General features: G+C 45.6%; 1 protein-coding gene across 36 annotated transcripts in view; it reads right to left on the reverse strand.

Annotated features, from left to right (window-relative positions):
- The window catches only part of SLC20A2 (solute carrier family 20 member 2), a 128,108-nt gene that overhangs the window by 38,007 nt on the left and 66,991 nt on the right, over window positions 1–23,110 (reverse strand). For 22 of the 36 annotated variants that reach the window (XM_077942550.1, XM_015145243.3, XM_077942556.1 and 19 more), the window contains 4 exons: window positions 18,663–19,215; window positions 12,349–12,489; window positions 9,609–9,694; window positions 6,527–6,623 (listed from right to left, as the gene is read on the reverse strand). In XM_077942550.1, the coding sequence (XP_077798676.1) occupies window positions 6,527–6,623; window positions 9,609–9,694; window positions 12,349–12,489; window positions 18,663–18,951 (613 nt within the window). In that variant the 5' untranslated portion in view covers window positions 18,952–19,215. 36 annotated transcript variants of the gene reach the window in all.

Here is a 23,110-nt window from a genome sequence, read left to right on the forward strand (position 1 = left end):
AGGGCAAAAGACCTTCAAGGCTTACATAAAAATAAGATTTTGACTCACTCACTGGACATTCTAGAAACATTCCCCAGGAATCAAAATATTAGCAAAGTCCTTTTTTGACTCATTGGAGGAACAAAATGGTGGGACCTTCAGAGCCATGACCTTCTTCTCCTCTAGGCAAGCCCCTTGAAAAACTTCCAGTAAGAATTCTTCCATACAAACATGTGTGGAAAAACAGAAAGACAGGATGACTCAGGAACTTCTGGCAAGTTAAGGCCAAAAGACTGGGTTAGGTTAATTATGACTGAGGGTAACAAAATAGCCTCCAACAGGCACGGTTGGCCTTCTCCGTTCGTGGTTCAGCAGATACTGCCGGCCAACTTAAGGGACTTGAATATACATGGATTTTGGTATCTTTATTTATTTATTTATTTATTTTGAGACGGAGTCTCCCAGGCTGGAGTGCAGTGGTGTGATCTCAGCTCACTGCAAGCTCCGCCTCCTGGGTTCACGCAATTCTCCTGCCTCAGCCTCCCAAGTAGCTGGGACTACAGGCGCCTGCCACCTCGCCCGGCTAGTTTTTTGTATTTTTAGTAGAGACGGGGTTTCACCATGTTAGCAAGGATGGTCTCGATCTCCTGACCTCGTGATCCACCCGCCTTGGCCTCCCAAAGTGCTGGGATTACAGGCGTGAGCCACCATGCCCAGCTGGATTTTGGTATCTGTGGAGGTCCTAGGGCCAATCTCCAAGGAGAGGGCGGGACAATGACTGTATGAAGCACTGATGATGTGCTGGGCCCTGTGCCAGGTACCCTGCCTCCATTATCTCAGGGCTATAGTGTCCCTTGATTGGAGGTGCCACTCCTGGCCTTACTTTATAATCAGGAATAAGACTTAGGGAGGGGAGGGATGTCACATTCCTGACAGAACAGTCACCCAACTACAGAACCTAACGCTAACTTTAGGACTGGGAATACTGCTTGTGCTTCGAGGGAATAATGAACTTCAAGATCCTTATAAAGACTTTTTTTTTTTTGAGACAGGGCCTCGCTCTGTCCTCTGGCTTGAGTGCAGGACCACAATCATAGTTCATGACAGCCTTTACTCCCTTATACAGATTTTACAATTTTTATTATTATTCTTGTTATTTTTGTAGAGATGGGGTCTTGCTATGTTGCCAAGGCTGGTCTTGAACACCTGGCCTCAAGTGATGCTCCCTCTTCAGCCTTCTTAAGTGCTGGAATTACAGGTGTTAACCACCATGACCAGCCCAGATTTTTTATATTCCTAATTAAGAAGGTGGCTGCTGCTTCACACTAACTAGTATATTAAATATATACAAAAATAGCTGGGCATGGTGACTCACGCCTATAATCCCAGCACTTTGGGAGGCCGAGATGGGCGGATCACCTGAGGTTAGGGGTTTGAGACTAGCTTGGCCAACATGGTGAAACCCCGTCTCTACTAAAAATACAAAAAGTAGCCAGGTGTGGTGGCGTGCATCTATAGTCCCAGCTACTTGGGAGGCTGAGGCAGGAGAATCCCTGAACCCAGGAGACAGAGCTTGCAGTGAGGTGAGATCGCACCACTGCACTCCAGCCTGGGAGACAGAGCAAGACTCTGTCTAAAAAAAATAATAATAATTTTATATATATATATATAGAGAGAGAGAGAGAGAGAGAGAGACAGAGAGAGAGAGAAGGGGGGGAGAGAGAGAGAGAGCGAGAGTGAGTGAGAGACAGCGTGTGCCAGGTTCCCAAATATACCAGAAGACATTTTAAAGAGAGTTAAGAGAAGAGAGAGAATTTGTTAAGGTCGGGCGCAGTGGCTCACAGCTCTAATCCCAGTACTTTGGGAGGCCGAGGTGGGCGGATCACGAGGTCAGGAGTTCCAGACCATCCTGGCTAACACGGTGAAACCCCATCTCTACTAAAAATACAAAAAATTAGCCGGGCGTGGTGGCGGACGCCTGTAGTCCCAGCTACTCGGGAGGCTGAGGCAGGAGAATGGCATGAACCCAGGAGGCGGAGCTTGCAGTGAGCCAAGATTGCACCACTGCACTCCAGCCTGGGTGACAGAGCGACACTCTGTCCCAAAAAAAAAAAAAAGAATTTGTTAAGGTTGATGCAATTTTTATGGTCATTAACTGCAACATTACATACCAGGTATTATACGTGGTGTTTTAAACTACCTCCTGTATCTGTATAATGTCACATCTAAGACCCCAGGGCTCAGGACTGGAGGTGTGGTTCAAATTCTGGTTCTGCATCCTACTAGTTACAGGACCTTGGGTACTCAGCATTGCCCTGCCTCAGTTTCCCACCTATAAAATGAGGTTATTTGTATTGCCAATCACCAAGAGTAGTTGGGAGGACTAAAAGGATTAATCCACATAAAGCTCAGTTCAATACACTTACATTATTTATTTCTCACAACAACCCTATGAAGTATTTATATTAGTATTTATATTATTTTTAGAGTCTCATTCATCACAGTTTAATTTTCCCTAAGATAATTTACTCTCCCAGTAAGATGATATTTTTAGCGAATGTGCCAACTGCAGCCAAAAGATGGGGAAAAGAAGAGATGAAAAAAAAGGCCATGTATAGAAAAAGTCAGACTTTTATTAAAAATCATAATTGTCGTCTTCTGACAGTTGGAAGAAACAGGAAGCAAGAAGAATAGAGGGTGGAAAAAATAAAACACAGAAATGAAAAAACCCCATCCATATCAATGCCAATTCCCATGTTCAGGACTTGGCACCACAGAAGGTGTCCTCAGCTTTCACTGGCTCAGTCTCTTAAGTCAACAACCTGGGAGGTGTCTGGTGATTGCAGGAGGCTTTGCTTTCTGTTCAGCTAATTTGAGCTCTAAGAGCCCATATAAAATAAGAACAAGGGGCCAGGCACGATGGCTCACGTCTGTAATCTCGCTTTGAGGGGCCGAGGCAGGATGGCTCACGTCTGTAATCCCGCTTTGAGGGGCCGAGGCAGGCGGATCACGAGGTCAGGAGTTCGAGACCAGCCTGGCCAACGCAGTAAAATCCCATCTCTACTAAAAATGCAAAAAATTAGCCAGGTGTGGTGGCAGGTGCCTGTAATCCCAGCTACTCGGGAGGCTGAAGCAAGAGAATCGCTTGAACCCGGGAGGCAGAGGTTGCAGTGAGCTGAGATTGCGCCATTGCACTTCAGCCTGGGCGACAGTGCAAGAGTTCATCTCAAAAAAAAAAAAAACAAAACAAGGACTAAGATATCTCCCCCTATAGAGTTCACTTCCAACCCAGCGCTCCAGGCCTTCCAAGTGCCTGGCACTGAGATGTCTGAGGGATTCACACGCTAGGTGGTGCACTTAACTCCGGCTCCATGGTTTAGAACGGGGCTTTTCTTTGTCACTCACTTAAAAGAAATTGTTTTGTTTTGTTTTGTTTTTGAGATGGAGTCTTGCTTTGTCGACGAGGCTGGAGTGCAGTGGCGGGATCTCGGCTCACTGCAATCTCCACCTCCCAGGTTCAAGTGATTCTCCTGCCTCAGCCTCCCAGGTAGCCGGGACTCCAGGCGCCCGCCACCATGCCCAGCTAATTTTTGTATTTTTACTAGAGACGGGGTTTCACCATGTTGGCCACATTGCTTTAGAAATCTTGACCTCGTTCAAGAGGTCCACCTTTCTCAGCCTCCCAAACAGCAGGGATTACAGGCACAAGTCACTGCGCCCAGCCTCCTCACTTACAAGTTGATGGGTGCAGCACACCAACATGGCACAAGTATACATATGTAACAAACCTGCACGTTGTGCACATGTACCCTAGAACTTAAAGTACAATAAAAAAAAATTAAAAAAAAATTTATCCTGGGGCCCACGCTTCAAAAAGCTGTGACACACTTCCCAGTCCATGAATTATCAAACCTAAACGGGCAGCAGGTTGCTGTTACCTGTGACTGGATTTCACCTTCCTCCTGCTCTCCTCATCCCTCCAACCTTTGCTTCCTGCTTTCCTAGAACCCAAAGCAGCTCTGGCGCTCCCCCTTCCCTCATCCTCAAATCACCCAAAGTCTGGAAGCCCCACAGAGAGTATTTAAACCTTTTTTTTTTGAGACAGAGTCTCGCTCTGTCACCCAGGCTGGAGTGCAGTGGTGCAATCTTGGCTCACTGCAACCTCCACCTCCCGGGTTCAAGCAATTCTCCTGCCTCAGCCTCTCAAGTAGCTGGGACTACAGGTGCGCACCATCACGCCCAGCTAGTTTTTGTATTTTTAGTAGGTATGGGGTTTCACCATGTTGGCCAGGATGGTCTTGATCTCTTGACCTTGTGATCCACACACCTCGGCCTCCCAAAGTGTTGAGATTACAGGTGTGAGCCACTATGCCCAGTTGAGTATTTAAGCCTTTACAATCAATGTTCTGAATGCTGCACAGATGTCACAGTAAAAGGTTATATAATGTTAGAATCATTTAGAAATAATTTATTTGCAGTACTGAAATATACAAAATATAATTAGATATGTGTAATAAAATCTGAGGAACATTACATTGAGAAGTCCTAGTTTGAGAAAGTAATAAGGATTTCCACTATTTTGGAAGAGGCCACTTTTCAATTACGATAAGACATGTCAGTTAGCAGAAATTTCATCTTTAAAACACAGAGAGGGAGGCTTTTCTGTCAAATATGGCCAATAACCGAATCTTCATCTATAAAGGACATTAACAAGATGAAAACTAGCACAAATTAACCCATCTATTGTCACCACAGATCCCACAATCTGGCTGTAGGAGGCGCATCTCACAAATAGAAGAGGAATATTCTCTAGCAAACACGTACAGAAATACTTAACAGAATGCCAGCAGCTCATCAGTGCTGAAATGGGTGCAAATAAGAATACCATACATAAGTTTATTCCTTTTCCTATTCAAGGTCTAAAAGAAAAGAACTAGGCCAGGTGCAGTATGGCTCACACCTGTAATCCCAGCACTTTGGGAAGCTGAGGCAGGAGGATTACTTGAGGCCAGGAGTTCGATGCCAGCCTGGGCAATATAGAGTCCCCATCTCTACAAAAAATACAAAATTAGCTGGGCGTGGTGGTGCACACCTGTGGTCCCGGCTACTCAGGGAGCTGAGGTGGGAGGATTGCTTCAGCCCATGAGGTTGAACCTGCCGTGGGCTATGATTGCACCACTGCACTCCAGCCTGAACAATACAGAAAAAAAAAAAAAAAATCCGGGCACAGTGGCTCATGTCTGAAATCCCAGCACTTTGGGAGGCCAAGGTGGGTGGATCACGAGGTCAGGAGATCGAGACCATCCTGGCTAACATGGTGAAATCCTGTCTCTACTAAAAATACAAAAAATTAGCCGGCGTGGTGGCGGGCGCCTGTAGTCCCAGCTGCTTGGGAGGCTGAGGCAGGAGAATGGTGTGAACCTGGGAGGTGAAGGTTGCAGTGAGCCGAGATCGTGCCACTGCACTCCAGCCTGGGTGACAGAGCGAGACTCCATCTCAAAATAAATAAATAAATAAATAAAAATAAATAAATAATGTTTAACCCCCTCCACAAAAACCCTCTGAACCTTTATACAAAAAACAAAAGCGGCTGGGCACAGTGGCTCATGCCTGTAATCCCAGCACTTTGGGAGGTCAAGGCGGGCAGATCACAAGGTCAGGAGTTTGAGACCAGCCTGGCCAACATCGTGAAACCCTGTCTCTACTAAAAATACAAAAATTAGCCGGGTGTGGTGGTGGGCGTCTGTAATCCCAGTTACTCAGGAGGCTGAGGCAGGAGAATTGCTTGAACCTAGGAGGCGGAGGTTGCAGTTTGCCAAGATCACGCCATTGTACTCCAGCCTAGGTGACAGAGCGATACTCCGTCTCGAAACAACAACAACAACAACAACAACAATAACAACAACAACAACAATAACAACAACAAAACCCATGAGAATGACAAGAAAAGGAGTAATTCAGCAAAGAAAAGCATCATTGGCTTTGGTATCTAAAAAAACAAAGCATGGCTTCTAGTCTCTGGATTAACTGGTATGATATTTCCAGGGGGCTGTACTCTGTGCTGTGGATGGCTTTAGAGCTCCGCTGGGCATTGCTGTTGTATGGACTGTCCCACTCACTGGGTGCCAGGCGTGGCCCCAGGTGCTCCACACCCTCTCCTGACCCCTGCGCAACCCTGCAGGCATGTGGGATTAGATCAGGTTCTGAGGCTCAGAGGGGCTGAGTAAGCTGTGGGGGCAACACAGCTGCATAAACGGCAGAGTGGGGATTTAATTTTTTTTTCTAACTTCAAAAACTGCTGCCTTTGTACTCTACATATCTCTTGGGTATTTAACTAAGACAAGTAAATGCATTTACCACTCTTTTTACTATTCTATAATGACCATGAGTAATGTATTTTACTATCAGCCAACACCTCCAGCACCTATTCCATAATGACCATGAGTAATGCTTTTTACTGTCAGCCAACAATGCCAGCACCAAATAAACTGATACTGTTAGAATACAATGCCCTTTTCCTCTGGAGTGTGCTTCCAATGATCCTTACCTGGTGCTCCTGTGTACATGATGGAAAAGACATTGATTGCTATGGTAGCAGCATAGAACACTGGGAGTGCCCGGAGACCGTTGGGAACAGGGTCTTCCTGTGGGACAAGGAGATAGAGTGGGAGGTCAGGATCCCAGCAGCATTTGGAGCCAACACAGACACAATGATACAAAACACCATTACAAGAAACTCTTCCCAAACCCGTGTGGCCAAAAGGATGGGCGTTGTTACTGCCTATGATCTGCTCCACTTCTACAGAAATGGCATTGGCTGGGGCCATCTCTCCCACACAAATGCAATGTCAAAGAGCCCACTGTTGTGGCCAGTAGACACATTAAAGCACTGGAATCACATGAGCTGATGTCACACTTGGAAACAGAAAAGAACTGTTGGGTCAAGCCGGTTCCGGAGGACCAAAGCCCAGAGCTCAGCATCTCCTTCCTCAAAACCCGTTGTGCTCACTACAGCCAAATCCAGGTTTGGCCCTAACTGGCTACATTCAACAAATAATTTGAGATTCCAACTGCCAAGCATCCTCTAAGAGAGTCAGATTACTTCATGAGATTTTACAACACTCTATTACACAACGCATCTTAGCTACGTTACCATGTGCTATGAATTTCCGAATCTTTTCACAAGGTATAGTATTTAACCTTCAACTATTAGAAGTTAAAAAGAACTGCGGTTCCTTGTCAAATAACTTATTTGGCATTTGACATTTATTTACTACTTGAGGCTTCTGCTACAACATTCCCTAAATGTAGTAAGTTCCACAAGAATGGTACTGTGCATGTTTTCAGTTAAATAACATTTAAGAGAATATGAGACATTTAGAGTTTTTAGCAGATCTACAGAGAATTTTGAAGTAAAAATATGGGCCAGGAACTCCCATCAATGTAGCACTGGCACACAGATGTGGCTCAAATAATTCAAAAAGTGACTAACTTCTAATAACCACGAAGGCCACATTTACATGAACATGCTACCTGCCATGATAAAAGGAAAATTAGGTCTAAAAATTGATGAGAGCTGCAGAAGTATGGATAAGCATCTCAAAGACTGCTACTGCCACATGCAAACATACCTGGAAGTCAAGTATGTTTGCAGAACAGCACAGCCCATCAAGGAGCTGTTCTGGAATGTCTCAAGGAGCCAAGAGCACTTGTCAAGAGGCTCAAGTTGAATGCAGTGAGGCATGATGCAGCAAGAGCAGGGCAGAATGAGACTCAAGTGTGGGAGTGTCACACCAGACCAGGAAGGGGAGGCAGCCATGTGGCAAACACCGAGATTAATGCACTGGAGCCTGGCATGAGTGACACAGCCAGTTATGATCATCTGTGACATATCACGTGAAAAGAACCCAGGAGGAACTGAAAACAAAATGCTGGGAGGCTCAATTCCTGTAGCCTCTGGTTTCCACAGCATTATTTTCTTAGGGACAACAGTTGCTAAAGACAGATTCCCAACCAATAACTTCTGCAGGTGGACAATGCTGAGTCTGTGTTTTCAATTAAATCACCGTATGTTTTCTCAAATATCTTTTTTTTTTTTTTCTCTTGAGACAGAGTCTCACTCTGTCACCCAGACTGGAGTGCAGTGGTGCGATCTTGGCTCACTGCAACCTCTGCCTCCAGCATTCAAGCGATTCTCGTGTCTCTGCCTCCCAAGTAGCTGGGACTACAGGCATGAGCCACCACGCCGGGCTAACTTTTTGTATTTTTTAGTAGAGATGGGGTTTCGCGATGTCTGCCAGGCTGGTCTCGAACTCCTGACCTCAAGTGATCCACCGCGCCTGGCCTAAAATAACTTATTCTCGAAACTCATTGACAGACTTCTTGTTTGACCTGTCTTCTTTCTTCCCCCTACTTCCTTTCTCTCTCTCCCTCTCTCCTTTCCACCTATCCATCCCTCCATCATCTGCCACTCATCCAAGCATCGGTTATTCCCTCCTCCTAAATATTTACCAAGTGTCTTGTAAGTGCTAAGCACAGTGCTGGGCCCTGGAAAACAGAAGTGGCCAGGGCGGTCACGGTTTCTGCTCTCAGAGATCTTACAGTCAAATAGTGAACAGGCAACTAAGCAAGAAACGCAGGTGGACTGTGGCCAGAGCTCACAAGAGAGGGGACCAAGCGAATCTGGGGGAAGGGAGGAGAGGAGCAGCTTCCTGGGAAGTGACACCTAAGGGCTGAGTGGGGCTTGCCAGGTGAGCACGGATTCCAGAGACAGGAGGGGAGGGGTGAAGGCTGGCAGGCTACACAGGGGTGTGCCTTTAAGATGTGAATATGAGTGTGCCTGGTCCCAGGAGAAGCAAGTGTGAGAAACGGTGAGGGCAAGTTCGTGCTCTCTGAGAGAATGGACACTTCAGTAGACGGCCAAGCAAGGCTGCGAGAAAAGGGCTGCGCTAGCTTCCAAGCAAGGTACAGCCTGGAGGGTACGTCCCTGCCTGCAGAGAAAGAGCGCACTCGATGGTTATCAAACACTGCAGCAACCTCGTGACCGCCAAACAAAAAAAGATAGCCACATTTGTGTCTAGAACACTGATCTCAGTAAGCACTAATTTTTTTTTAGACAAGATGTACCCAATAGGTGTATTTCCTTCTTTTTATCCTTTCCTCAAATTGAGTCAGTGTTTCAGTCTTGCTCTATCCATTAAAAACAAAAAAAAAACAAACAAACAAAAAAAAGGAAAACACTTTCACATTTGGGTAAGGAAATTCTCCAGCTGTTTTTTAATGACAGTTTCAAAATCTTAACACTATCTCATTCTATTCTGCTTAACATTCAGGAAATAATTACCTTTCCTTTTTGAGTTCTCAGCACAATTTCTGGGAGTGTTGATTAATGAATTAAAGTACAGAGCCAAGAAACACTATTTACAGTGCTTGTTTCTGGGGGAATCTCTGGGTAATTTACCTTGGCTCTTTCTGGCTATTTATAATAACATCTGACGCTAACTGCAGGGTGCTGTTCCTTAACAATGTATGAATACAATTATTCCTCTCACCCCTCTCATTATTAATTTCTACTGAGCAGAGCCAAAATTAGTTCCTAGGATTTAATTAAACGTAGCAGCCCCACTTACCTTTTTTAAGATGAAAATTCTGATGAGTACAAACAGCAGGCCAGACATGAAACCAGACAACAGTGGAGATATAAACCAAGAAGCAACTGAATAATTAAAAAAAAAATCTAATGAATGTTCAAATTCATCCATAATCATGATCCTATTCATAGAACACAATGATAAACAAAATGTATTACATACAATCATAAATATCTCCAGAATTATTTACCTTTAATTCAGAACCTAACGAGCCCTGTGACTTGGCAGAGCTGACCTTCACGCATTTATGGCCACACTCAGACACCAATACACAGTCACACACCACTGACCACACTACCAGTGCAGGGTCAAGAAACCCCTGCCCCGAGTTCAGGCCTCAGAAGACAGCATCCTGAGTCCTGCCTCCCATGGAGTCTTTCTGCCTGCCCTTCTTATCAGCACATACGGAGACTCGGTCGCTGTTCCAACAGTAAGGGTTATTTAAAAGCTGGGTCAACTTCCATTTCCTGTGCCAAGGCCAGCCGGGTACTTTCATTCCTGCCATCTAACTGCTAGAACTCTGAAACTTTTAGCCTCTAGCCAAGTAGTTCCCGCCTCTGGCTGCACAGTGGAACCATCTGTGGCATTTTCAAAAACTAGTTTGGCTCTGGCTGGACCCCCAGAATTCTGATTTAAAAGGCTGGGAATGGGGTATGGGCATTAGCATTTTTAAATTGCTTCCTAGGTCATTCTACAGTGTAGCCAGAGTTGAGAACCACTGTTCTAGAAGCCTGGGATGGAAGGTGGGTTTCCTTGTGGTCTGTGCCCCTACCGGGCAGCTCAGGGATCCCGTTTGACCCAGGACTCCTAAGGCCATCATGATTCTTCTAAAAAACTGAGTAAGCCAGAATATGGAAATGGAGTGAAAGAGCACCGTTCACGATGGGTGGGTTGGTATTTGTGGAGTTGAATGGATTTACCTCTTGCTAAAAGCCGAGCCAGGCACTAACTTGTTAGACACCTGAGAATGGGTGCAGGTTTACGTCTTGGTCCCTGCCGGGCAGGCTTACAAGGTAGAGAGGACACTTGGCAGAGTGTTTCTTCCCAAAGGGCAGGCTGGATGACCTCTTTTTTTTTTTCTTTTTTTGAGACAGGGTCTTGCTCTGTCACCCAGGGGCTGGAGTGCAGTGGCATAATCACGGCTCACTGCAGCCTCAACCTCCGAGGCACAAGTGATCCTCCCAACTCAGCCTCCTGAGTAGCTGGGCTACAAGTGTGCACCATCATACCAGGCTAATTTTCCTTTTTTATTTTTATTTTTTTGTAAAGATGGGGTCTTGCTATGTTGCTCAGGCTGGTCTTGAACTCCTGGGTTAAAGCAATCCTCCTGCCTTGGTCTCCCAAAGTGTTGGAATTATAGGCCTGAGCCACTGCGCCTGGCCTGGATGATCTGTTGAATGCAGGGACATATCATGGGGCTCACTTTGAGGCTTCCCCAAGACTATGAACTCCTGGATTCCAGGCATCTCCCTCACCTGTGCCCAGTCTTTCTCTGACCTACAGATTGACTTAAGTCTAATACATTTCTTACCTGCCTGGGAAGAACAGAGGGTGATTTCCAAAGCTGGATGACAAGGTAACATTTCAAAAGAGTAGAGTTAAACAACTCTCTAGCACATAATAGTTCACTATCTCTATTAACAGGAATTTTGGCCAGGCGCGGTGGCTCACGCCTGTAATCCCAGCACTTTTGGAGGCCGAGGCAGGTGGATTGCCTGAGCTCAGGAGTTCAAGACCAGCCTGGGCAACATGATGAAACCCCGTCTGTACTAAAATGCAAAAGAAATTAGCTAGGTGTGGCAGCATGTGCCTGTAATCCTAGCTACTCAGGAGGGTGAGGCAGGAGAATTGCTTGAACTCAGGAGGCGGAGGTTGCAGTGAGCCGAGATTGCGCCACTGCACTCTAGTACTCCAGCCTGGGTGACAGAGCAAGACTCCATCTCTACAAAACAAAACAAAACAAAACAAAACAAAAAAACAGGAATTTTAAGGGAAAATGCATTACCCATACCATCTACGTCTTTTTTTTTTTTTTGAGACAGAGTCTTGCTCTGTTGCCCAGGCTAGAGTGCAGTGACTCGATCTCGGCTCACTGCAAACTCTGCCTCCCAGGTTAAAGTGATTCTCCTGCCTCAGCCTCCCGAGTAGGCACCTGCCATCATGCCCAGCTAATTTTTGTATTTTTGTAGAGATGGGGTTAAACCATGTTGGCCAGGCTGGTCTTGAATTCCTGACCTCAGGTGATCTGCCCACCTTGGCCTCCCAAAGTGCTGGGATTATAGGCGCGAGTCACCGCGTCTGGCCCATCGAGGTCTTTTAAACTTTAACATTTGAAGAAAAATATATAAAATTAACTTGTGGCTGGTGCGATGGCTCATGCCTGTAATCCCAGAGCTTTGGGAGGCTGAGGCAGGCGGATCATGAGGTCAAGAGATCAAGACCATCCTGGCCAACATGGTGAAACACCGTCTCTACTAAAAATACAAAAATTAGCAGGTGTGGTGGCACACGCCTGTAGTCCCAGGTACTCGGGAGGCTGAGGCAGGAGAATGGCTTGAACCCGGGAAGTAGAGATTGCAGTGAGCCGAAATTGCACCACTGCACTCTAGCCTGGCAACACAGTGAGACTCTGGGTCAAAAAAAAAAAGTAACTTGTAATAAAACTTACTCTAGAAAATGTAAACTTTCCTTCTTAAAGGTAAAATAAAATGCTAATTACCAATCTTGACAAGCTCCATCCACTGCACACCTTTGGTACCGATTGCGACCAGCGAGAATCCTATAGTAGAACCCACAATGCAGTGCGTTCCTGAGATTGGAAGCCTCAGGAAGGAAGCGATCAGCTGCCACACAGCGGAACCTACAGATTGAAGGACAAAAACCCATCAGATACAGAGTACAAAGGTGCAGACACCAAGGGAAGAAATCGAAATGTTCTCAATAACAACATCTTTCAGAGTTTAATTTTCTGTGAATTGTTTCTTTACAAAGTGCTAGAGCCTGGACAAAAATCATTCAATTAACTTCAGTTAAAGGAATGCTTCTCCCTTCCTCAACACAGAGGGGACAGGGATGTTGGTTATTTATTTATTTACTTATTTTTTGAAGCCAGTCCTGCTCTGTTGCCCAGGCTGGAGTGCAGTGGCCTGATCTCAGCTCACTGCAACCTCTGTCTCCTGGGTTCAAGCAAGCCCATCTGGCTAATTTTTGTATTTTTAGTAAAGATGGGGTTTCACTATGTTAGCCAGACTGGTCTCGAACTCCTAACCTCAAGTAATCTACCCGCCTTGGCCTCCCAAAGTGCTGGGATTACAGGCGTGAGGCACCATGTCCGGCCAGATGATGCATTTAAAGGCACGTCTCCTGGTGCTACACACTGGCTGCCCTTGTCACTTTTCAGTGAGGGTGCTGTGGATGAACTAGTTCTGGGGTGAAGTTTGGCCAAAACCAAGCAAGACATTAAAGTCTCGAATGAACACAGAAAGACAAGAAAGGCTATATATTGGGAAAAGATTTTGTTGTAGTTATGCCTTACAGTCACATAATGAAAAGGACTAGATATTGGCTAGGTTATATTATCTATATAAGAGAGTATAATACCGTGTTGCTTTTTTCTTTTCTTTTTTTCTTTTGTAGAGACAGGGTCTCACTCTTGCCCAGGCTGGAGTACAGTGGCACAATCTTGGCTCACTGCAGCCTTAAACTCCTGGACTCAAATGATCCTACTGTCTCAACCTCCCAAGTAGCTGAGATTACAAGTGTGCACCACCACACCTGGTTAATTTTAAAATTTTTTTGCAGAGACAGGATCTTGCTATGTTACCCAGGCTGGTTTTGAACTCCTGGCCTTAAGCAATCCTCCTGCTTCAGCCTCCCAAAGCCCTGGGATTACAGGCATGAGCTGCCACACTCAGCTAATTTTTAAAATTGTTTGCAGAGACAGGGGTCTTGCTATGTTGCCCTGGCTGGTCTTGAACTCCTGGGCTCAAGCCATTCTCCCGCCATGGCCTCCCAAAGTGCTGGGATGACAGGCTCACTGGATGCAGTGAGCCACTGCACCTAGCCCACACTGCTTTTTGATGGTGCCTCTCCTATGAGAAGTAACTATGATATTTAACCCAAATTTGGGCATCTGCTCTCAGATCCTGCCCAGAATGTTGGACCTTTTATTTGTATGTCTGATTCCTCATTGTTAAGAGGTTCTCATTAGTGTTGGCTTTGTGTCCTTTTACCTCAATTTCACCAACTCTTTTCTAGGTTTAATGTTTTTCTAGGCTACAGTTCACTTCAGATATTTTCATAAGCAGATCAGATTTTGTAGTGAGTATTCAAAGCATCAACTGGGAGAGATCACTTTCAGAAGCAGTTGTTGAAAAGCTCCCATGGAACTGTAGGGGAACAAAGGGCCTGGCTGATAAGCTGGGCACGTTATTAATCCCGAATGTTAATTCTGGAAACCTGGTTGCCTGGCAGCAGCAGCACTTTTCAGGGAACCCTTGGTATTTCCTTCAAAGGCATCTGAGTTGCAGAAGGATCATTTATGGCTGTGCAGGACCCAGTTTATGAAGCAACACACACAGCTGCTCCCATGAGTGCTAGGCGTGCTGACCTTTGAGCTGAGGCTGGCTGTGACCCTGTGTCAATCCCTAAGGCGTGCTTTGGGAGGAGAAGGGGCCAGCCTGGTGCTGCCAAACCCATATTAGGCTCCATGGCAGCGCCAGGCCTACCCGCGGACACGTCCTTAAGCCTCCACATCTGAGCCCTGGGCTCCTCGGGGACTAGTGGTTTTAAAAAGAGAGCCAGGGTTTGGAGCATGTTTCATAGCACAGATTCATAGCTTAGAAAATACATGATACGGTTTATATTCTTTTTTTTTTTTTATTTGATTCGGAGTCCCACTCTGTCACCCAGGCTGGAGTGCAGTGATGCAATCTTGGCTCACTGCAAGCTCTGCCTCCTGGGTTCACGCCATTCTCCTGCCTCAGCCTCCCGAGTAGCTGGGACTACAGGCACCCGCCACCATGCCCAGCTAGTAAAGATGGGGTTTCACCGTGTTAGCCAAGATGGTCTGGATCTCCTGACCTCGTGATCCACCCACCTTGGCCTCCCAAAGTGCTGGGATTACAGGTGTAAGCCACCGTGCCTGGCCTAGATTCTTACAATTGAAATAATCTCATGATGTGAAACAATGATATCAACCTGCCCAGTTGAATTCAGACCATAAGATTTGTCCTTCCTGAAAGCTGTTCTATTTTCTGTGGCTGACTTTACAAAATATATCCTGGAGCAGGAGAGTTTGTAAAGAAAGGTAGGGAGTAATGGGACCACCTGTGAGGCTAGCAGGGAGGGGAGGAGAGAGGGGGCAGCTGAGGGAGGGCCTGGCGGGGCCAGGAAAAACCTGCAAGAGGGCCTGGGAGTAGGTGATAGCACTTTAGCCTCAGGGATGTCTGAAGATAAATGGGATCACGTTAGTGTCAGGAAGAACAGAGGGAAAAAGATACTTTAATGTAAGATAATGGCATCTGACAGAGGAAAGAGATGAAGCATGGGATAAGAGTGCAAGACACAACCTAGGGAAAGTGGGGAGATGGGCATCTCAGAGGCCACCATTCCCGTGCAGAGGAAAGAAACGGCAGAGCAAAGGCTCAGGCTCCAGGGAGGTTGCCGGGCAGGTGTGAGGTGGCAGAGTGTGGCTGGGCAGAGGGAGCTGGAAGAGGGCTGTGTGCTTCTTAAGGGGTTCGAGGAGCTGGCTCGTTTGTGCTAGTGTGGGTCTTTCCACAAAAAGATGCAGAGTTTTGAATTCTCAGACTTTTGGAACCATTGCTGGTTTCCTACAAAATGGACAGACTACTGCTTTAGGGCTGAGCTAGTCCCACATGATGACTTGTTCAGGACGTTTTGCTGGCAGCAATAATTTCTACCCAACCACCTTAACTCTAACACAACTCTGTCAGGAAGCACAGATGCTCAGGGGCTTGGGGAGAAGTGACTAAAACAGAAAACAAAAGAATCAAACAGAATAGAATTAAGGACAGGGGGAGAGAGGGAGAAGAAAAAAGGACTGTTGGATTTAGAAGCAGAAGACTGGAGAATTCAGGCATCTGGACAGAATCAGCTGTGGTTTTGGCCAATGGTAATTACGCCACCACCTTAAATTTATAGCTCCCAGGGCAAAGACCCCAATTTTACAAATCTAGGTAACTCACACAAATTCCCAACAAAATAAGCTTTGAGATTCATTTAACCACATAACAAAAAAAAAAAGTTTAAAAACCAAAGCAAACAAAATCAAGTTATTCAAGCAAAACCCCAAATTGCTTTGGTAAACCCAAATTCTAGTTGAGGTAAGTATCCTTCATTCTTTCAGTAAAGAGCCAAACGGCAGGGGTGGGGAACGGAGAAGTGAAAAAAGTTATCCTGTCCACAGGAAGAGTCAGCAGATGAGGCCCTGTTCATGAACCCTCCAGTCACACGGAGGTCTTAAGTGTGGCCTCCCTAACAAATTTCTTTAATAAGCAGCACCATGCCTCTAAGGTTTATCCATCAAAAGGAAAAAAACTTAGTTAAGATTTAACTTTGTGGCCAGGCATGGTGGCTCACGCCTGTAATCCCAGCACCCTGGGAGGCTGAGGTGGGAAGATCACGAGATTAGGAGTTCGAGACCAGCCTGACCAACATGGTGAAACCCCGTCTCTACCAAAAATATAAAAATTAGCTGGTTGTGATGGTGGGTGCCTGTAATCCCAGCTACTCAGGAGGCTGAGACAGGAGAATCGCTTGAACCAGGGAGGCGGAGGTTGCAGGTGAGCCGAGATCACGCCATTGCATTCTAGCCTGGGCAACAGAGCGAGATTCCATCTCAAAAAAAAAAAAAGAAAGAAAAAGATTTAATTTTGTCAGTGTTTTTCTTGATTTGTCCCATACTTTCAACACATCTAGTCAGATTTTCCTGACTAGAAAAATCTTAATTTCCGCTTGATGGAATTAAATCTTAGATATCTATCACAACTAAAAAGGTGAATTTTACAAATAACGGTTATTTTTCTAAGGTAAATTTCCATTATATCTGACTATGCTGAGATATACATACGTTCCGTGAAGGTAAGTAAAATTCAATAATGACTATAGTTGCTGGAATAAAGGTGATCTTGAACCTGATTTTTTTTTTTTTTCTTTTGAGACAGGGTCTGACTGTGTCACCCACGCTGGAGTGCAGTGGCACAATCACAGCTCACTGCAGCCTCAATCTCCTGGGCTCAAGCAATCCTCCCACCTCAGCCTCCCAAGCAGCTAGGACTATAGGCATATGCCACCATGCCCAGCTAATTTTTTAATTTTTTTTGTAGAGACAGGGTCTCCCTATGTTGCCCAGGCTGGTCTCAAACTCCTGGGATCAAGAGGCCCCCATCTTGGGGGGCCTCCCAAAGTTGAACCTGACATCTTTACAACACAAAGCATCAAGCTGAGAAGTAGGAGCTCCTTGGCATGTGTTACCGGCCTACAGTGCTTGGGACATATGGAATTTCTTAGTACACCAGGCTGCTTCTGATCAAATGCCTTCGGAACAAAATGAGATTGGGCCATTGTAAACTTGGTCAATAATCTCTAAATTCTGGGTGTTTAAGAAATGCAAGTGACAGGCCAGGCGTGGTGGCTCATGCCTATAATCCTAGCACTTTGGGAGGCGAAGGTGGGTAGATTGCTTGAGTTCAGGAGTTCAACGCTAGCCTGGCCAACAAGGTGAAACCCTGTCTCTACTAAAAATACAAAAATTAGCCAGGTGTGGTGGCACATGCCTGTAGTCTCAGCTACTCCGGAGGCTGAGGTGAAAAAATAGCTTGAACCCGGGAGGCAGAGGTTGTAGTGAGCGGAGATCATGCCATTGCACTCTAGCCTAGGCCACAGAGCAAGACTCTGTCTCAAAAAAAAAAGAAAAAGAAAAAGAAAAAAAAGATAAAATGTAAGTGACAAAATAAAGAACTCGGGAATCGTGGAATGTGGCTGTATTCTCAGTATACCAGCATCTTACCTCCTGCTGCAGGACTCTTCCTACAAGAGGATATGTCCTGTTGAAAGCAGAAGGTGGTAGAATTCCTCTCTAACCCTCTTCTCCCTAACCAAATTACCCGTATACATCAGCTGTCTGTTGTGCCGTCATCTCTACCTAGAGGCAAGCAGAGAAAGAATCCTGTCAGCTGCACTTAACACACGCCTGCCCGGAAGGTTCTTTTCTGTCGTAGCGAGGGAGGTGATGGGAGGACCCACAGGGCTGGGATCTGTGTCTGCCTAGGCCATGGGGAAATCACTCTGTCCAACCAGCCACTCTGCTTATTCACACAGTTCACACACCTCCACACTTCATCTAGACAACTTGAAACTGCAATAAAAGGTCACGCTATCACCAGGCAACACGTACATTATTTTTTGGCCAGAAAACAAAACAAACATACCAAATGGAGCTCCCAGAGGTAGAATCAGAAAATCAAAACAAAAGTCGACAAAAGGATGACAAATAATGTAAGAGACCAGAATTTCTTGAAACACACGCACTTAAGATTTATTTGGTAACTTCTTTAGAACTTAAACTGTGAATATAAAAGTTAGACTAATAAATATTATTTTTGACATCCAAGTTTTCAAAACATTGCCTCCTAATTGATGAAAAACCTTAAGAAAAAAATCTAAATCAACCTTCCTGGAAACTTAGACAACTTTCAAAGAACTCTAAAATAATAAAGCGCTGTTCTACAAGATCTTTTTCTGTATTTTCTGAAAATTATTCACTTAGCTGAAATGTATTTTAGCAACCAAATTTGCTCAAAAGTTGAGAAAATAAATGGTTGCCTGATATTTAAACACTTTAAAAATCATAAATTAATATGCAGAAAGCAAAAATAAGAAAGTAAATATGAAACATCCAACCAGTTTTTGAAAAGCCAAAGCAAAAATCACATTTATGGATATGGGCAAAGTACTGTAGGGAAGCGGGTCAGTGGGCGGATGTCCCATCGGCGTAGAGAAGAGGCTACTCACCAACCATGGCACTAACTTCCCCAGCCATGAGCGTCTCCACCGTCTCGTTGTACAGGTTCACGTCAATGATACCTTTGCGAATGGTTTCTCCTACTTTGGCTCCTAGTAATACGGAGCCGGTGGTTTCAAATATTGAAGCTAAAATGCACGCCTGCCTCAAGGTCACCACACCAGAGCCCACGGCCGTACCAAAGGAGTTGGCAACATCGTTTGCACCAACAGAAAAGGCCAAGATGAAAGCTATGATGAAACCCAAAATGACCATCCACAAATACTCATCCATGGCCATTTTGGAAAGTGGGTGCCGGGTACTTTTCTTTTGCAGGAATATTTTAAATAAACAAAGCTTGAGGTTATAAACTTCGTAAGGCCAAGAGTTCTTGTAAACAGTGAGTTTGCTCTGGAAAGTGCTGGACAATGTTAGAGGCTGGACAAACTGCTAGCTGCTGGTTTGCAAACTACTGTCAGGACAGTTCATTTGGTTGTGTTCAGTCAGCGGTAAAACACATTCCATATTTTTCCTCCTGATCTGGGAAAGCTGTGATGTCTCCTCCTGTAGCAGAAAGGAAACAAAAGAAATCAATTATACTCAGCAACCTGTAACAGTTTGTTCTTTCAGAAATAAATGTTTTAAGCCTGCTAATGGGATCTAACTTTGGCATGTGACGGACCTAACCATAAAGCAATTCAAGGAAGATTATAATTAGGATAACCACCCCCAACCAAAAACAACAAAAAAACCTGGTTTCTAGAACTGTCAGGAGTTGAAGCATGCTTAATAACTACAGACTAATAGTAATCCTTACTAGGTTACATTGTTTTATGCAATTGGAAAAACATATTTGATCATTATTTTCAGCAAGGCACAATTGCCTCAAATGAGCAAAAGATTAAGAAATGAGAAATTTAGTTGCATGGTTTTTCAAATATGTGGAATGTGCCCAGTTTCCTGGAACAGCAATAACCAAATCTGAGTCTGTGATACCACTGGGTGTGGCCAACGACCCACCTCCACATTTATGCATACGCAATGAACACAGTATGTTATCATGCATGTGTCTGGTAGAGTTTACAGGCCTGGCGAGAGGTCACTTATCTGGAGGGTGACCAAGGCAGGAACTGATGGGCCCCAGAGAGGAACACAGAAGCCGGGAGAATGAGGCAATCCTATCACGATGCCACTATCCCATCTCACTAGGAGGAAAAGTTAGAGGCCCCACCAGGGTCAGGAAGACCCTTCAGGCCTCCTTGCAGCTCACTGGCCTCAGCTCCTCTCCCCTCCCCCATGATGCCCTGGTGTCACTGTCCCCTTGCAATCCCTTGGAAAGACCAGGCACATTCTCATCTCAGGGCTTTTGTACCTGAGGATCCCTCTGCAGGAAGAATCTTCCCCCACAGCTGCACGGCTCCCTCCTCCCTGCATTCAGGTGCCTGCTCAAATGTCAAATGTAAGAGAGGCCTCCCCTGACCCCAGAAGGAGCAGCCCTTCCCCCACGCCACTGTTCCTGCTTCTGAGAGGGAAAGGAGATGCCACAAGATACATCCATGAAGTAAAAATGTCACTGCAAGCTTCGTAATTATGGTATTCTATTATTGGAGAGCCAAGGCACTGTATATTTTCTTTGAATGGTATCAAGCATATAAACGCTTGAGTTGAACTGAATAAATACCACACCATATACAATATAATAATCTGACCCATCAATAACATTATTTAAAGGGAAAAATCAGGACACACAATTTTATGTACACTGTGATTATGGCAATGTTGAAAATGCATATAAAAGGCTGGGTGCGACGGCTCACGCCAGTAATCTCAGAACTTTGGGAGGCCGAGGTGGTTGAATCACTTGAGGTCAGGAGTTCAAGACCAGCCTGGCCAACATGTGAAACCCCATCTTTACTAAAACTACAAAAATTAGCTGGGCCTGGTGGCAGATGCTTGTAATCCCAGCCACTCGGGAGGCTGAGGCAGGAGAATTGCTTGAACTTGGGAGGCAGGGGTTGCAGTGAGCCAAGATCATGCCACTGCACTCCAGCCTGGGTGACAAAGCGAGACTCCATCTCAAAAATAAAAAATAAAAATAAAAAATAATAATGCATATAAAAATACCAAAGAATATATACTAAAATTATAACAGAGGTTGAACAGCAAGGTTATAGACAATTTTTTCCCTTTCCTCCCCAAACTATATACTGTGGTTACATGTTTTTCAAATGAAAATAATAAACAAATATACAAATATATTGAGCATCATCAATGTGCAATGCTATAAGCACACAATGAAACAGAAAATATACACTGATAGTTGTTATCATTTCTAAGATTTTTCAGCCTATGCAATTTTGGAGATTCAGATCCCAAGTGAGACAAATGAAAAGACCACTCTAAGGGCAAAAGACAACATTCCACTGAAAGAGTATTTTATTAATATGACAGGCACACTAAATCTATACATGAAAATCAAAACTTTAAAAATTGGGGGCCAGTATGATCTATCTCAAGATATAAACAAATTCTTGATAAAATCTTGTTTGCCGGGCTACCTTGCCAATAGGGCAAACATGAACAATATTCAATTACTGACTGTGAAATATGGCAATGAACAAAAATGGATGTGGTCCTGGCACATCTGGGAAGTCCAGTGAAGGAAACAGACACTAATCATATCAACACATAAATGTCTATAAACTGGTGACAAGAACTATGCAGGTAGGAGATGGTGCCACACAGTGTTGTGAGAGCACAGCCGGTGGGACGTGGTGTAGCAGGCAGCAAAGGCTCACCTGAGACCTCAGACGGCCAGAGTCATGCTGGGCCTGGTGTGGGAGGTGCGGGGGGAACACTCATTCCAGATGGTTCTCATGGTGGGAAGGAGGGGCCTGGAGGCAGGCCAGGGTGAGAGGAACCAGGATGAAGGTCGGGTGGGTCTGGTTAAAGACTGGCCACCATGTGGACAGTGGGATGCCACTGAAGGGTTTTAATCAGAGAGGGGTACTGGCGTGACCAGACTTGGCTTTTCTTTTTTTTGCTCTGTCACCCAGGCTGGAATGCAGTGGCACAAGCATGGCTCACTGCAGCCTTAACCTCCCAGGCTCAAGCGATCCTCCTGCCTCAGCCTTCTCAGTAGTTGGGACTACAGGCATGTGCCACCATACCCTGCTAATTTTTAAATCTTTTGTAGAGATGGGGGTTGCCCTATGCTGCCACGGCTGGTCTCAAACTCCTATCCTCAAGTGATCCTCCTACCTTGGCCTCCCAAAGTGCTGGGATCACAGGTGTGAGACACCATGCCCGGCCCAGACTTAGGAATTTTTCTGTTGTTTTGAGACAAAACAGAGTCTCACTCTGTCGCCCAGGCTGGAGTGCAGTGGCGCAATCTTGGCTCACTACAACCTCTGCCTCCCGGGTTCAAGAGATTCTCCTGCCTCAGCCTCCTGAGTAGCTGGGATTACAGGCACCCGCCATCATGCCTGGCTAATTTTTTTGTATTTTTGTAGAGATGGCATTTCACCACGTTGGCCAGGCTGATCTTGAACTCCTGACCTCAGGTGATCCACCCCACTTGGCCTCCCAAAGTGCTGGGATTACAGGCGTGAGCCACCACACCAGGGCCCAGAAGATCCTTCTGGCTGCAGTGTGGTGACCACATTGGATAGAAGGCAAGCAAAAACATGGAGGATGAGTCAGGAGCCCGTTGCATGGCTTAGGCATGAGACGAAGCATCTGGGACCAGGGTGGATGGTGGTGGGTGGGAGGGAATACCATGATTTAAGAGAACTGCAGTGGCAAAATCCAACAGGACCAGATGGTGGATTAAACATGGGGGTGGAGAGAGGATAGATGGTTTATGGAACTGAACTGAAAAATACCAAGTAGGTTTTTCTTCTCTTTCACATTGTTTTCAGTTTTGCTTTTTGGGGCTAGGATAGGGTCTGACCACAGGTGGGCTTTTCAATGGGTGAACCAGGCGGGTTTACTGTGTGTGTTTTTTTTTGTTTTTTTTTTGAGATGAAGTTTTACTCTGTCGCCCACGCTGGAGTGCAGTGGCGTGATCTCTGCTCACTGCAAGCTCCGCCTCCCAGGTTCACACCATTCTCCTGCCTCAGCCTCCCAAGTAGCTGGGACTATAGGTGCCCGCCACCACGCCCAGCTAATTTTTGTTTTTTCAGTAGAGACGGGGGTTTCACCATGTTAGCCAGGATAGTCTTGATCTCCTGACCTCGTGATTCGCCCGCCTCAGCCTCCCAAAGTGCTGGGATTATAGGCTTGAGCCACCGTGCCCGGCCGGTTTACTGTGTCTTAATGGACGATTCCCTTGCTGTGCACCTTGAATATGGCAGTGGCTGTACTACTGTACATGTTGTCAAAACTCGTGAAACTCACACAGGTGAACCACAGGACCGCCGTGGGTGGGAAGAGTGGCGGGCACAAGCCCCCGGGCAGC

Source organism: Macaca mulatta, chromosome 8, assembly GCF_049350105.2.
Source record: "Macaca mulatta isolate MMU2019108-1 chromosome 8, T2T-MMU8v2.0, whole genome shotgun sequence".
Classification (NCBI taxonomy): Eukaryota; Metazoa; Chordata; class Mammalia; order Primates; family Cercopithecidae; genus Macaca; species Macaca mulatta.